This window comes from Coenobita brevimanus, chromosome 101 (assembly GCF_032717465.1).
Source record: "Coenobita brevimanus isolate Jiangsu-jjx chromosome 101, ASM3271746v2, whole genome shotgun sequence".
Taxonomy (NCBI): domain Eukaryota; kingdom Metazoa; phylum Arthropoda; class Malacostraca; order Decapoda; family Coenobitidae; genus Coenobita; species Coenobita brevimanus.
Window position 1 is genome coordinate 43,699,097 of NC_137054.1, and position 16,194 is coordinate 43,715,290.

The 16,194-nt window shown below is 40.9% G+C and overlaps 1 protein-coding gene across 1 annotated transcript; it reads left to right on the forward strand.

The window, feature by feature from the left end:
• The first annotated feature begins 3,750 nt into the window (after positions 1-3,750).
• On the forward strand, positions 3,751-15,938 carry LOC145415015 (uncharacterized). The gene is made up of 3 exons (XM_080284432.1): positions 3,751-3,779; positions 14,344-14,543; positions 15,208-15,938. The coding sequence occupies exons 1-3, from the start codon at positions 3,751-3,753 to the stop codon at positions 15,936-15,938; spliced, it is 960 nt and encodes a 319-aa protein (XP_080140558.1).
• Positions 15,939-16,194: the final 256 nt, after the last annotated feature.

Below are 16,194 nucleotides of genomic sequence, written 5' to 3' on the forward strand. Positions count from 1 at the left end.
ATTTTCCCAGTAGTTATTAGATGTATTAGATCAGGAACGTACGACGATAAACAGTGATTCAGACTGAAACGTTTATAAAAGATAGTAGTTACTGTATACAGGTATGTACTGCAAAATGTCAGAATTAACTTAGGTGCTGAATGATGGTGTGTACTTGGTTGTGAACTGGACAGAACAGAATGTCCTTCACTTATAAAGTTAAGATATATAGGCTTATGTATATTAAAAGAAAATAGCAAAACTAAGTAGTACAATAAAAAGGTTTTCAGTTATCAGGAAGCATGGGCGTCATCCTTGGGGGGGGGGGAGGGAAACATATCCCTCCACTCTTCATTCAGGAGGGACAACATATTGTCTCCCACCCACCCCCACTTTTTTCATTGAGTATTATATACTAGATGCTGGAATAAAGCAACTGATATTTACAGTACGATAGAATAAGGGTGGCTAGACTTGCTTAATTAATGTAGGTGGGATATAATTTGCATAGAGGCATTTAGAACCACTTTGATTGAGTCTACCATTCATATTAACAACTTTCTGTAGAGCATGACTGCCCATCACCCAAATCAGTGTTTACAAAGTGCACTGCGTGAGCTTTTTTTTTCTTTTCTTTAATTATTATTCATTGCTACATGTAGTTTAGGTAAGTTATATCATTATAAATGTGTAGTAATCTATCTATCTATTGCAAGACGCCTCAATCCCGTAAGGGGCAGCCACAAACAAATCACCTCCACGTCGCCCTGTCCCCCACAGCTACACTCCCAGCTCACACTCACCTTTCTCATATACCTTTCTACTCCATCCCTCCATCTCATCCGTGGCCTCCCCCTCCCGCTCCCCCACTCCACCTCACTCACATAAATTTTCTTCGTCAGTCTCTCGCTCTCCATCCTATCCACAAGGCCAAACCACCTCAGTGTGTTTCTCCTAAAGCTTCCTCTCACATCCACGTCCACACCACAACGCTCCTTCTCATCATCATTTGCCAGTCTGTCTTTCCATGTGACTCCACAGGCTCCTCTCAAATAACTCATTTCCACTGCTCTCACTCTTGACTTCTGTCCCTCCAAGCTTCACTTCCATAAGATAGAGTTGGTATCACAATACTGTCATGTAGTACCTTTTTCACTTCCATGCTCACTTCTCTGTTTCGTAGCACCGCTTTCGAAGAACCAGCAACCTTTCTTCCTTTTCAAGCACTTCACCCTCTAAACTTCCATCCTTACTCATCGCACTACCCAAGTACTTAAATGCACTCACATTTTCCATTTCCTCCTCATCTAACTTCACTGTACGTTCACTAACTTCACTTCTCTCGAAGACCATAACTTTACTCTTCCGTACCTTTAGATTCCGTTTCTTACCCACGTTCCCAAACTCATCCACCAAGCCTTGCAACTCCCCTTCGTCTTCATCTGCAAAGTTGCAAACAACAGTACAGGGAGTTTCCAAACACTGCCCTCTCTCATTAGGGCTGCTCTAACATCCACTGCCCTACCTTGTATCTCTTATAACCCCATCCATATACAGATTGAGCAACCATGGAGACATGACACATTCCTGTTTCAATCCAACCTTCAAATAGAAAAATTTCCTCAGTTCACTATCCACACGCACTGCAGCCTTAGCACCCTCATACATACTCTTCACACCATTCAATAACTTCCCATCTACTGCGTGCATTCTTAGTACTGTTACGTTTCCACCCACACTGCCACAGGCTCCAACAGCAGTAGTTCAGTACAGGAAGGACGTTGCCCAATGAGCTGTTCTTCCTATGGTCAGCCTTTAGGTGTACAGCACACAAGATCAGTTGAGGCGAAAATAAACACTGGCTCCTTATAGTTCACTGTCTATATTTTCCAGATAATTCCACTTACTGCTTTCCAACTTCACTTCTCTGTTCTCACAAGCACTGGAGCTATGCAACCTTTACTAACTGCAGTTACACTTAATGCTTGACAACACTATTTTCGCAACTTCTGATGATATACAAACTTCAGTAACTCTTCGCAATTTGCCAACAACACTTCACTGTTTTCACAAGTACCGAGAATATACAAACTGCACTACACTGACAATACTTGCCAACAACACTTCACTACTTTCACGAACACTGCACTGACACTGAACTACACTCAAACTGAACTGAAAACCAATTGAACTTGTTCTAGTCTCTTATCCATCCTTATAAGCTTGCATTAACAGATAAATTTCTAGCACAAACTTGATGAGGCAACAGTTAAGAGTTACCAACTGGGAGACAACCCAAAACATGCAAGAGTTTTCTTACAATACATAACACTATAAATTATTTACCATACAAACTTAATTTCAGTTACATAATTTAACAAACAATCTCATAAATAACACATTATAGAGAAAAATAGCACAATTTTAATGCATAACTTACGAAATAACTACACTCACAAACAGCAGGCAAACTGGCAATTCTGACTCGTACCAGGGCTAACTACCGTAAACAGCAGGAAAATCGAGATGCTTCTCGCGTACCTAACTGGGAAATCCCGCTACTTAACACTACCCTCTCCCTCGTTCTTTGTCATCCCGACAAAACTGCACATATATACAAACATAAACCTTAATCCTAATGAAACATCTAACTATGCACAAAATAATCCTTAATCTTATCAGGTCTTCTTCTATGCCACTTCCGATGACGTCCTTGCTCCTCCACACAGTCCACTCCTCCTGGAAGATATTGGTCCTCTTCTTGATTCGCTTCTTCTCTTGGGGAACTGTCACTGTCATCTTGCACTTCAGCTCCTTGGTCCTCCTCAACATCCTTGGCTGCGGGTGAGCACTATTCCTCAGAGACGTCCCAGCTGTGCTGTCTTGGCCCATGGTACTGCCACAGATGATTCACTTGTACCACCTTTGGGCGAGACTTCCTGCTTCCCCGAATCCGATACGTTACATCTGATAAGCGGTCTAACACAGTGTAAGGCCCATCCCACGGGCTCTGCAGCTTCGTTGACTGTTCCTTCTTTAGCTGAGGATTGTATAATCAAACTTGGTCACCATCCTTCACGCTCACCTCACTTGCCTTGGCATCATTCTTGCACTTCATCACCTCCTGAAAACTTGAGGGCTCCTCGCACTTGATGATGTACCTCAGCCAGCCTTTCCTGAAGATGCTTTGCATAGCTGGAGGTGTTTGTAGGCAGCTCTTCACTAGGTCGTCTTCCCATTAACAAGTCAATGAGTTAACGTAACTCGTGGCCCAACATAGTTTTGCAGGGGTGTAGCCGGTAGACTCATTGGATGCAGACCAATATGCCAACAACAACACAGGTAATTTCTGGTCCCATTCGTTTTGACCCTCTATGCAGTACTTGGCCAGCTCTTGTCCCATGGTCCAGTTGAATTTCTCCACCATCCTATCTGACTGTGGCCTTAGTTGGGTCGTCCTGGTCTTCTTGATCCCTAATAACTTGCAGCATTCACGGAACACAGCAGACTCGAAGTTCGTACCCTGGTCTGAATGTAGCTCCTGTGGCACCCCAAAACGACAGAAAAATTGGTCAACCAACACCTGAGCAACAGTTGCTGCCTCTTTATCAGGGATTGCATAGGCTTGAGGCCACTTTGTGAAGTAGTCCATGGTGACACATATATACCAGTTTCCAGTGCTGGGCAGGTGCGCAAACACTTGCACAAAGCGCAATTGCGCACCCTTGTGCTCCGGTGATATCGTTTGCGCATTGCGCACCGCACGAGACCATGAGCAATTTTGTGGTGCACATGAAAAGGCAGGTGCGCAAGTGCAAACTTAGTTGCGCTTGCACAACTGAATTTGCGCTTGCGCACCTGACCTGTGGATTGTGCACTGCGCAATCCAAGGGACACGTGGTCTTCCGGGGGGACACGTGGTCTTGGGAGCTTCCCGCATGGCTGGACAATGGATGGGGGAGGCTCGGGCGGGTCGCGAGGGTGGGTTGGTGGAACTTGGTGGGGGGAGGTGGGAGGGAAGGGGGTAGTAGCATTTCTTGATATGCTTCAACAGAGATAATGTATTTTTAATATTTTTAAAATGATTATTATTAGTAAATAATAATTAATATACATTATTTATTAAGATTAGCATATACAATTCCTTACAAAAACCATTAAAACATATTACTTATTAAATCAAATATCCACAGCCTAATAATTTATTAGGCTGTAGATATTTGATTTAAATACTATGTTTTCATGATTTTTTAATTTTTTGTAACGAATGACATATGCTATTGTATATCTATATTGAATTATTAAATAAATTGTCTTGACAAGACAAGAGAGAGAGATAAAGAGCATTATTCTGAAAGAGAGAGAGAGAGAGAGAGAGAGAGAGAGAGAGAGAGAGAGAGAGAGAGAATAAATACGGGACTGGCAAAGGAGCGTCCCTTTGAGTGAGGAGATAAGGCATAAACTTCGTCCCTCTTCTCTCTCTTATTCTCCATTCCCTCCCTCCTCTCTCTCTTATTCTCCATTCCCTCCCTCCTCTCTCTCTTATTCTCCATTCCCTCCCTCCTTTGTTGGAGAGAGAGAGAGAGAGAGAGAGAGAGAGAGAGAGAGAATAAATATGGGAATGGCAAAGGAGTGTCCCTTTGAGTGAGGAGATAAGGCATAAACTTCGTCCCTCTTCTCTCTCTTATTCTCCATTCCCTCCCTCCTCTGTCGGAAAGAGAGAGAGAGTTGATGATACAGTAATCACGTGATCTTTGCCAATGCCTTAGTAAATATAGGCTGTTTTTCCCGGACAATGACCTACTGTACCTCAGTCAGCGCGGGTGGTGGGCAGGTTGCTAATTTAGTAATTTATTTAATTATACCAATATATATTTTACAGTAATTCCCACAAATATATGCAAATGCTTTGCGCTAGCACTTTGCGACATTGCACAAGCTAAATATTAGATTGCGCACTTGCGCAAATTACAAATAATAGAAAATAATAATGATAAATAAAAGTAAGTAGGTATGCTGTTTTATTTAAATATCTCAATATTTTTTAGTAATTCCCAAAAATATATGCAAATGGTTTGTGCTTGCGCTTTGCGACATTGCGCAAGCTAAATATTTGTCAGATTGTGCATTTGCGCTTGCGCAAGGTAGTGAACTGTAGATTGCGCTTTGCACTTGCACAAGGTCCTTCTTCGTTTGCACGCCCGCCACTGCCAGTTTCTTCTTTCAGTGATTGGCAGAGGTCCAGCAATGTCCACTGCGACTCTTTCCATCAGTTCACCCACTTGGTACAGCTGAAGAGGGTCGCAACCACGTTTCTTGGGTCCCTTCTTGGCACAGCATACATCACAGGCCTGACACCACTCTTCAACATCCCGATGCATGCCAATCCGGTAGAACCCCTGTCGCAGCCAGCTTAGGGTTTTCTTCACTCCCAGGTGCCCACTAGTGATCTGGTTATGAGACTCATCCAAGATCTTGGGCCTCATCTTCTTCGAAACCACCAGTTGCCAATACTTGCTGAGGCCATCGGGTGTCTCCCACTGACGTTTCAGTAGTCTGTTGCTCAAATGAAGAAGGTCCCACTGACTGCAGTAGCCCTTGGTCGCAGGGCTTAACCTGGAAACTTCTTCCCAAGATGGTTGCACTGTACTCCGCTGCAGCCACTCTAGCACAGGTTGCAAATCTCCATCCTTCATCCGCATCCTCTTCAGGTCTGACGCTGGCCCTGTCACTGCAGTACGGCTGCATTTCTTGCCAAGATTCCCATTCCTACTACACTCCTTGCTGTCTGTTCTTCTGTCTTCTTGCACAGTATTCATCAAGGTTCTCCTGCGTTTCTCCAGTGGTGGGGCTTTCTGGAATAAATTGGCTGGTTGTTGCCTGTCATCACCAGCCTTCACTAATATACCCTCATGCTTCTCAGTTGGACACTCATAGCTGAGGTATCCCACCTCACCACATGTCCAACACCCATTTGTTGCAATCAGGGATTTCCTTGCACTGGTCTGTTCTTGCTCCTTCTTCTATTTGTGACAATCCACCTTCCTGTGTCCCAGCTTCCCGCAGAACCAGCAATCTCCTCTGATCTTCTGTTCTTTCTTCTACTTGTCGCAATCCACTTTCTGATGTCCTGGCTTTTCACAGTACCAGCAACTTCCCTCAAATTTTTCCATTTCACATATCTGCCCCTTTCTTGTCTTAAATCCTGCACTAGGACCTGCCTGAAAGGTGGATGTACTGGACCTGACATAGGATTCAAATACTAGAGACCTGGCTAGTGCTTCTTGCATGCTTCTTGGTTGTGTCTGCTTCACTTGCACTTTCAACTCTGCACTGTCAACAGCATCGATGAACTTGTCCCTCAGTAGAATAGCCAACAGGTTAGGTGCTGCTCCAGGGTACACCTTGTATGCCATATTCTTCAGGTCATATACAAGCTGCTGTAAGGATTCTCCTCAAGCCCGTACATGGCTCTGGAATCTTACTTTATAAACTTCAGTCCGGTACATGGTTTAATTTCTGCACTCCCACACTTCTGCTATGGACTGGTTACTGTTCCTTTCTATCACTGACATCTGGCCCAGAATTTCCATTGCGGCACCCTTAAGGCTAGTAGCAAGCTGCACTGCCCTCTGCCTATCATCCCAACCATTCTGATCCGCAAGTAACTCAAACTGTGCAAGGTAAGCTTCCCAAGATACTCTACCATCAAATTCCTGAGGTTTCTTTTTAAATAGACACCCATTACAACCATGCACTTCACTGGTTTGGGCCTAAAAACTGGGGCATCATAATTAAGGCCAGGACTTAAACCTTCTGCATTCTAATTATTCAACCCTGTAATGCTACCTTTAGATGCCTGGGATCCGTCAAGATTCACAATACACCGTCCATTCCATTCACTAACCTGAGGCTCAACAGTGCAGTATTTCTCTGCAGCCTCAATTTTCTCACTAATTATCTTCACATGGTCAACTACATGCATCAACTGGTTATCTATATCCTCTCTGCACTCCATCACTATTTCCTCACTAACTGACTTCAGCTGGTCGTCTGCATGCTGTTTGTACTCGGTCACATTATTGCTTACCCCATACTTTTGCTGCCGTAGGTCAGCGTATACCTCCTCCTTCAATTGTTCCTGTTCTTCCTTCATTTCCCCCATAAAAGCATCTAGCTCTCCTTGCATCCTCAGTTGTAATTCCCTCTCTTGCTCCTGCAATTCCTCTTGAAGCTGTTCCCTCTGTGCTTGCAATTGTTCTTTAATTTCGTTCCTGGACTCTTTCTGTTCTTCATTCTGTGCCTGTAGTCCTTCATTCTGTGCTTGTAGTTGGACACTTTGTGCTTGTAACTGTTCTTTGAGTTTTTTTTTTTTGTGCCTGTAATTGTTCTTTGTGTTCTTCACTGTGCCTTCAGTTTTACACTTTGTGCCTGTAATAGTTTCACAATTGTCACCAGGGACATTTCCTCCTCCTGCCCAGCTCAAGGCCTTGTTTGCACACCTCCTGCTTCCATGTCGAAAGTTAGACTCACTGCAGCACTGAAATTATCCACACTCCTGACACCAGTGTTACATTCCCACCCACACTGTTACAGGCTCCAACAGCAGTAGTTCAGTACATGAAGGATGTTGCCCAGTGAGTTGTTCTTCCTATGGTCAGCCTTTAGGTGTAAAGTCATAAGAAAAACTATTGTTACCCTTCAGAGCTATGCACTATGATACAACGACGAAGTGTTGTGGAATGACGGGACAGGAAAGTTTGTACCGCAAACCCGTCAATGTCAGTTATGTGAGACACAGAGATTAGAATTTGTGCTAGAGGTAATAAAAGCAAATTTGATCGTTTGGCCTCTGTGCTTAGAGACAATACGTTTTATTAACCGTCACTGAATTCATTAAATAAAAATATAACAGAATGATGTAGAGTCAGCCACACACATGCAGATGGGCAATGAGTATGTGCATCCATGCCAGACGTATGATAGTACTTCAGACAATACAAGACTAGTTAGTTAATTTCAATGTAATAATGATATGTATTGCTTTCTACATATAATAAATGCAGAGTGATTATAGCCCCTCATGCACTCTGTGACGTCTCCATAATGCATAACATGGATATACCACAAGCCATCCATAATAACTCTGAAGCATCCATCTGAAACATTTAACCACCGATCTAAAACAAATGAACTTGTGCACCCTTGTCAGATTGTCAAAAAAAAAAGAAAAAAAAAAGAAAAACAGTCGATGCTTATAGATTTAATACCCTTCATAATAATTTATCTGTTGTATTCTATAAGTATTAAGTGTTAAATAATAGGAAAATGATAAACGTGGCAAGTTTCATTATTAATCCCTGGCAGGGCACTCAGGGTAATGCAAACATTATCATGTCGTGACATTTGGGTCATCCCTCTTCTTGACCTCCTGCCTGTCTCCTCTGAGGCCTGTCTCCCTCTCGACCTATCTGTTCTAAGGCTAATCTCCGTCTCAGTTCTCTTTCCTAAATTCTGGTGTAGCAGGGGTGTGTCACGTGTGTTCCTCGTGGATGGAAAGTTCACGCAGCCTGTGTGTAAGCATGTGTGTATGTGTGTATATGGCCACTAGACGCTGTCTCAAGCATTCCTCGCGTCAGAGTGTGTAAGCATGTTTAGCACTGCTCGATTCTCGCAGACACAACACCTCTCATCATCTGACTCCCTGCTTCTATCTATCTATTTATCTATCTATCTATATAATATGTAGTCTTTACCACACTGCTCGGTCGCGCGAAAATGGCGTACCATCGACATTTAATAGTCATAATATATTAATACATATTATATATACATTATAATGAACTTATAAGCTAATTAAGTGAAATATATAATATTGTAAAAGTAACATAATTGTATGAATATTGTATACATATAATATTCATAGTAAATAGTGATTATTCAGTAATAATACATTTAAACAAGTTGTATACATATTTGAATAAATGCAATGGTTGTTGTATAACACTTTGTAAGACGTGCATGTACAACAGACGTACGCATATAATTGTGCAATGGTAATACTGCTAGGTTATACATTACATATTTGAGTTATCACTTTAGTAATGTCTAATATTTCACCTAACTTGTATGATGATACTGGTAATATAGAATTGTGCTATAATTGTATGACTTATAATAGTGTACTAACATTGTGGTACTACATAATTGTAACAATTTATGAATTGTCACAAAATATTGTGTTAATGCATAATTGTGTTGGCCTTATAATTGTAGTTACATTTTGTTAATGCAACTATTACATAAGTGTCTTGGCCTTATAATTGTAGTTAAATTTACATAAAAGTTACATCTTGTTAATGCAACTGTTTTGTCGTTACATAATTGTTACATATCGTTTGTAGGTACATAATTGTAGTTAAAGTTACATAAAAGTTACATCTTGTTAATGCAACTGTTACATAATTGGCAAAGTGTAACATAATGCAATCGTTTGTCGTTACATAATTGTTACATATCGTTTGTAGGTACATAATTGTAGTTTGTGTAACATAATGCAATCGTTTGTCGTTACATAATTGTTACATATCGTTTGTAGTTACATTATTGTAATATGGAGTAACATAATTGTAATAACTGCAGTCCTAACATATGCTGCGGTCGATGATAGTGATGATGTGTCATGCCACTTGTTTGTGGAACACAATTTGCTTTTTTGTTTGTAGTTTATGTGGTATTTTGGCATATATAGTAACATTTACACTTATTTTCATTTGTTTGTTATGTGATCTTACTCTATTTCTCTTTTTTCTTTCTTACTTTTCTTTCTTTTTCTTTTTTTTTTCTTTTTTGTATGTATTGATTTTCTATAGTTTGTTTCTCTTTGCTTGTGTACACTTTTTCCATGTTGTTCATGGTTACATAATTACTGGCTAATTTCCTTGGGATACTTTTTCAAAGTTTAGTTTATATTGCACAGATACTATAAAATGATATTATATAGTCCCATATTTTGTTATTTTATATAAAAAATATATACACTATATACAGTATTAACTATACACACTGATTTGTTGTTCACCTGTACCTATCGTGAGTAATAAGTGTGTCAGCACTGTGTGGAAATCATTGTCTTCACGATTGTGTTGAAGATGTTCACTCTTGCTAACGGCATTTGTGTTGGCCTTTTTTTTTTTCTCTAGTTTACCTTGTAACTTAATTTATATGTTTCCACTAGGTAGCTTTAATTAATAAATGTTTAATACAGTTCTTTTAATCGCTCACTGAGTAACTGTGATGGTATATTTTCTTTATCGCTTGTAGATGTACTAATGTATAGTTGTATATATGAAACACTTATTTTATGTAGGTATAAATGGTAACACTCGTTGGCAGTAAATAAATGTTATAATAAATGAATGAATATATACAGTGTAGAATATTTATTGTTGGTGCAAGTATTTAATGATTGAATTATGAAGATAATTCAAGTAGGTATGTGTATTTAAGCTGTAACTATACAACACGTTTTATATGTTTGTGCAGAAGCTTATTGTCTATCACTGTGTATTGTATAAATGAAGTAACTATGTAACTCACTAATTTTTACCGTGGTGGGAAATGGTGTGAGTGGTGTTGCACGTGGTGATAGCGTTGTCCTTCGCGGGTTGATTGGCGTGTTGTCGTCTCAGCACATGGTGACGTCGGCTTCCCACACTGGTAGCTGTGGTGAGTGAATGAGTAGCGATGAGTAACTTGAGTGAAGACGGGTGAGTAAGACGAGTTGTGAATATGGACTTGGTGTTTTTGCTGCGTGTATTGACCTCTTCACTCCTGCGTAAGCGTTGGGGGTTGGGTGGATGTAGCAGAGAGAGGAGGGTGAGGTCTGGTGGTTATGAGTCGTGTCTCACTCTTCGTTTGTTTTGTTGTTCTTCCTCGAGGTATTTGTGGTCCCTTTTCCTCTTCTTTACTTACTTTGTTTTATATTCTTCTTGTTGCTGCTTGAAGTTACGTGAAGATTATAGAATTGTTTCGTAGACTTGTAGACTATTTGCACTGTAGGCTATATTTTGTAGTGATTCACTGTAGAACTGAAGCTAATCTTGTAGAGTCTCGGTTGCTTTTGTAGAAATTTGCTTTTAATTCGGAGACGATGTCCGTAGATTTGCTGGTTTGTCGTTAAGCTACTTGCAAGGCGTCGTGTGATCTCTTGACCTCTGCATCAGCATGATGATCTGGGAGACGGAGGGGGCTGGATGGAGAGAAGCGTCAGGAGCTGGTTATGTTGTTGGTTGAGAGAGATATTCTTGTTTTCAATCTTGATATTTTGTAGGAATTTAATGTTAATTCGTAGACGAGGTTCGTATACGTTCGCTGCTACCAAATGTCATAAATGACTTTGTGTCATAAAATACCTTGTGGTTCTTTGCGCTTTAGTTGTAGTTGAGTTATATATATATTTTAGACTTGTGGTCGAGCGGCTTTTATATCTTGTAGTAGCTTCCCCACCATGTAGTGACAGGAGAGGTAAAGAATAGTATGGGACTATTTTTATTTGTCTTGGAAATATTAACAAGTCTCTCACACGGACGAGTATAAGTCCCGGGTAGCTACCTCCCTGTCTCGCTTTCTGTCTCTCTCTCAAATTGCCAAGCCCTTCTCCCGTCACCTGTCTCCTCTGAGGCCTATCTACTTCTCTCTTGCCTGTTCGGTGTCTAATCTCCGTCTGAGCTCTCTTTCCTAAATTCTGGTGTAGCAGGGGTGTGTCACGCGTGTTCCTCGTGGATGGAAAGTTCACGCAGCCTGTGTGTAAGCATGTGTGTATGTGTGTTTATGGCCACTAGACGCTGTCTCAAGCATTCCTCGCGTCAGAGTGTGTAAGCATGTTTAGCACTGCTCGATTCTTGCAGACACAACACCTCTCATCATCTGACTCCCTGCTTCTATCTATCTATTTATCTATCTATCTATATAATATGTAGTCTTTACCACAACATGTCTTATGTATTTCCCTGCCATATGGCTCATTCTTGCTCATTATTCCAACTCTTGTAATAGGATTGTGATATCCCAACACTAGATAGGTGAGGGGCAAACAGCAAGGACCCACCCATATAACCCAGCTAAGGTTTGTTTTGCATCGAACATTCTTATGACTGTACAGTACACAAGATCAGCTGAGGCAAAAATAAACACTGGCTCCTTAAAGTTCACTGTATTTATTTTCCAAATAATTCCACTTAATGCTTTCCAACTTCACTTCATTGTTCTCACAAGCACTGGAACTATACAAACTTTACTAACCGCAATTACACTTAATGCTTGACAACACTATATTCACATGTTCTGATGATATACAAACTTCAGTAACTCTTCACAATTTGCCAACAACACTTCACTGTTTTCACAAGTACCGAAAATATACAAACTGCACTGCACTGACACTAAATGTTTGCCAACAACACTTCACTATTTCCACGAGCAGTGCACTAACACTGAACTACACTCAAACTGAACTGAAAACCAATTGAACTTGTTCAAGTCTCATCCATCCTTATATAAGCTTGCATTAGTCGAGAAACTTCTAGCACAAACTCGATGAGGCAACAGTTATGTTACCAACTCGGAGACAACCCAAAACATGCAAGAGTTTTCTTACATTAAATAACAGTGTAAATTGTTTACCATACGAACTTAATTTTAATTACATTATTTAACAGACAATCACATAAATAACACATTATAGAGAAAAATAGCACAAAATTAATGCGTAACTTATGAAATAACTACACTCACAAACAGCAGGCACACTGGCAACTCTGACTCGTACAGGAGCTAACTACCGTAAACATCGGGAAACATCAAGATGCTTCTCAAGTACCTAACTGGCAAATCCCGCTACTGTACTTAACAATATTTCCCACAATCCTTGTCTATCCATCCTGTCCTTTGCTTTCTCAAAATCCATGAAGGCTACATACAACTTCTTTCTCATCTCTAGAAACTTTTCCACTAAAGATCTAAGAATGAATATCTGATGCACACAACCTCTTTCCTTCTAAAACTTCCCTGTTCTTCTCCAACTAACTCCTCTGTTATAGTATATCCCTAACTCTGTCAATAAGTATCCTACCATACACTTTTCCTACTACACTAAGAAGACAAATGCCCCTATGATTACCACACACTTCTTTTTCTCCTTTTCCTTTGTATAGGGGAATATTTATACCTGACTTCCAATCCTCCTGGACTCTACCTTCCCAGGCCAATCTACTTGGACCTTGATTCTGACCACCACCAAGTGGTGGTCAGAAAGTCCACTCCCCCAATCTCTGTATACTCTTGCATTCATTACACACCTTCGCATCCTTTCATCCACACACACATAATCAATCACTGCTTTCCTTTCACTCAGTTCACCACCCACCCTTCTCATCACTCGCCATGTATACCTGTGGATCATTTTGTGTCTGAAGTAGGGTACTGGCTATCACCAATCCCCTCCCGGCACAAATGTCCACTAAAGCACTGCCATTCTCATCTATCTCAGCAGGCACACCCCACTCACCAAGTACTCCATCATCCTTCACATTCCCTGCTTTACCGTTCATATCGCCAATCAAAAACACTCTCTCATTCCTTTCAAACTTTTCCATGAACACTTCCATATTTGTCCAGAACTCTTCTCTCGCTCTGCTTGCACAATCTTGCGTTGGCGCATACACGCACACAATCGCCCACATTTGTAGTCCAACTTTCAATCTTACCCACACAATCCTCGAGCCAACTGATCCATACTCTATTATATTCTCCTTCCATTTGTTACTCACAACAATACACGCTCCTTCTTTAGCCCTCTCATTCTCACCTACTCCCGAGCATATACCCCATCCATACCCCCCATCCATACTCTATAGTAATGCTATATAGAAATTTGTAGTGAACAGCTATGCATTGTGACTGGCATACGAAAATATGGTGAAATGATTATCAGAGGTAAGGTAAAATACATAGAGTGTGGTTGATGACAAACTAGACATCGCCCAAGCCACATTGTGAGTTTTGTAACCTTCATTATTCAGCGCGAATGGGACATTAAGGATGCTGGATAAGCGTTTTTTTTTTTTTTTTTTTCCCTCGCAGCACAGAAGTTGCTTTTGTGTGCGCACAAGATACACGACAGACTGATCTGAATGACGAATGACACTGAATGACGAAAGACAACGGTAAAAGTAAATAATAGGTCCTCCCTTCTATGAGAAACAGAATGACATGTGAAATCGAAAGATAAACATCACTTGTAATGTCAGAATGTGTCAAAATACAGTTATCGGCGTGTGTCAGAATTATTCTCTCTATCCCCAGGCTCTTCCAAGAAATGTATATCAGGAAGTTTTTCGCTCCTGGTTCATCATCGATATCAACATCCGTACAGAAGTCTCAGGAAGTGCCAGAAAAAGATTCAAGTAATCATGAAGAAGTCCAGTGTTCACCAGAAGAAGCAAGACATCAAGAAAAATTTCAGGATGAGAAGGATGGTGATGTAGGAGAGGAGATATCAGTCGGTGAATCTTCAAGTTTAGTTTACCAGAGCAACCTTTTCCACCTGAAGACATTAGTTGCATCCCTGTTCAGAGTTTAACAAAACGAAAAATAAAGTTTACTCAACACTGGTTTAAAGAGTTTCCATGGCTTCATTTTAATTGTAACATCAGTGGTGTAGTTTGCCACACATGTAATGGTGCTTCCCATTAAAAGCTTACCCATCCTACTCACTGTGCTGACGAGGCGTTTATCTCAAGAGGCTTTCGAAACTGGAAAAAGGGAGAGAAAAATTTAGACAGCACGAACAATCACACACACACAAAATTGCTTCAGCTAATCTGATATTTCGCAAATCACAACCTGGAGTGCATGTGCAACTTAGCAGCCAAAAGGGAGAAGAACAAAGAGCTGCCAGGTCATCCCCTGTAAAGATAATATCTTCACTAAAATACTTAGCTGAACAAGGTCTTGCAGTTCGTGGGAAGGATTACTGTGAAGGGAATTTTAAGAGGCTTTTACAGTTGCGAGCTAAAGACAATGCAAATCTTAAGGCATGGTTATTACGGAAAGTGTCTTTCACAAGTAGAGAAATTCAAAATGAAATGCTAGAGGTAATGAGTAATGACATCCTGAGAAAAACCTGTAGTGAACTGAATGAAATGTCTGCTTAGTTTGGACTCACAGTTGATGGAACACAAGATATTCAAGGCAATAAGCATGACTCGGTGTGCATGCGCTGTGTGACAGATTCATTTGAAGTTATGGAAGATTTAACTGGCCTTTATCAGGCGTCATCAACAACAGGAGATTCACTCTGCAAGATGGTGCAGGATATTCTAAGTAGATGTCAGCTCCCTAATTCGAACCTCGGAGCCCAAACATATGATGGAGCAAGTAATATGTCTGGAAAATACAGAGGTTATCAAGCTGAAGCTAAAAAAATCCAACCATTGGCCAGCTGTGTTCACTATGGAGCTAATGTCACCAATCTTGTAACTTCCAAAGCAGTGCAAGCAGCACCATTCATTAGAGATGCCTTAGATCATGTTCAGGAACTTGGCAACATTTATAACAACTCTGGAAAGTTCAAGCATCTATACCTTATTATTCATGAGGATGACGACACACCAAACCCATCACGACTGAAGCCAATTTGCCCAACACGCTGGTTAACTCGTTTCCCCTCGATCAAGGTTACCTTGGACGAATATAAAGCAGCTCTGGAAACCCTTCAAAAAGCAGCCAATGACTTTGGGTCAACTACTACATCGCGAGCCAATGGTATTCGCAGCTATTTGTCCACAGGAAAGTGTGTTCTTGGGCTCTTAGATTCTCTGCCTGTTCTACAAGGCCCAGAAAACCTTAATAAGGCAATCCAGGGTTCAAAAGTGGCATGCTTGCTGCTGCCAAGGTAGCTGCACAGAATATTTCTTCGTACAGAATGAAAGTTTAAGGAGGTGTTTGAAGCAGCACAAGAAAGGATTGATGAGTGTCAGCTAGACTCAGTGCTTCTCCCTCGCAAGCGCAAGCTTCCAAAGAGACTAGATGAGGGTTCTCAGGAGCATACTCTGAGTTCTGCGGAGGAGTATTACAGAGTAGAATTCATCAAAGCAATTGACAATGTATCTGGGTACTTAAATAATTACTTCACATCGTCTGACCTAATTATGC

Coding starts and splice junctions, on each gene's coding strand:
- LOC145415015 (XM_080284432.1), top strand. CDS start 3,751: ATGAGCAATTTTGTGGTGCACATGAAAAG. Junction 3,780..14,343: donor TTTGTGGTGCACATGAAAAG/GCAGGTGCGCAA, acceptor CTCTATCCCCAG/GCTCTTCCAAGAAATGTATA. Junction 14,544..15,207: donor AGGAGAGGAGATATCAGTCG/GTGAATCTTCAA, acceptor TTGGACTCACAG/TTGATGGAACACAAGATATT.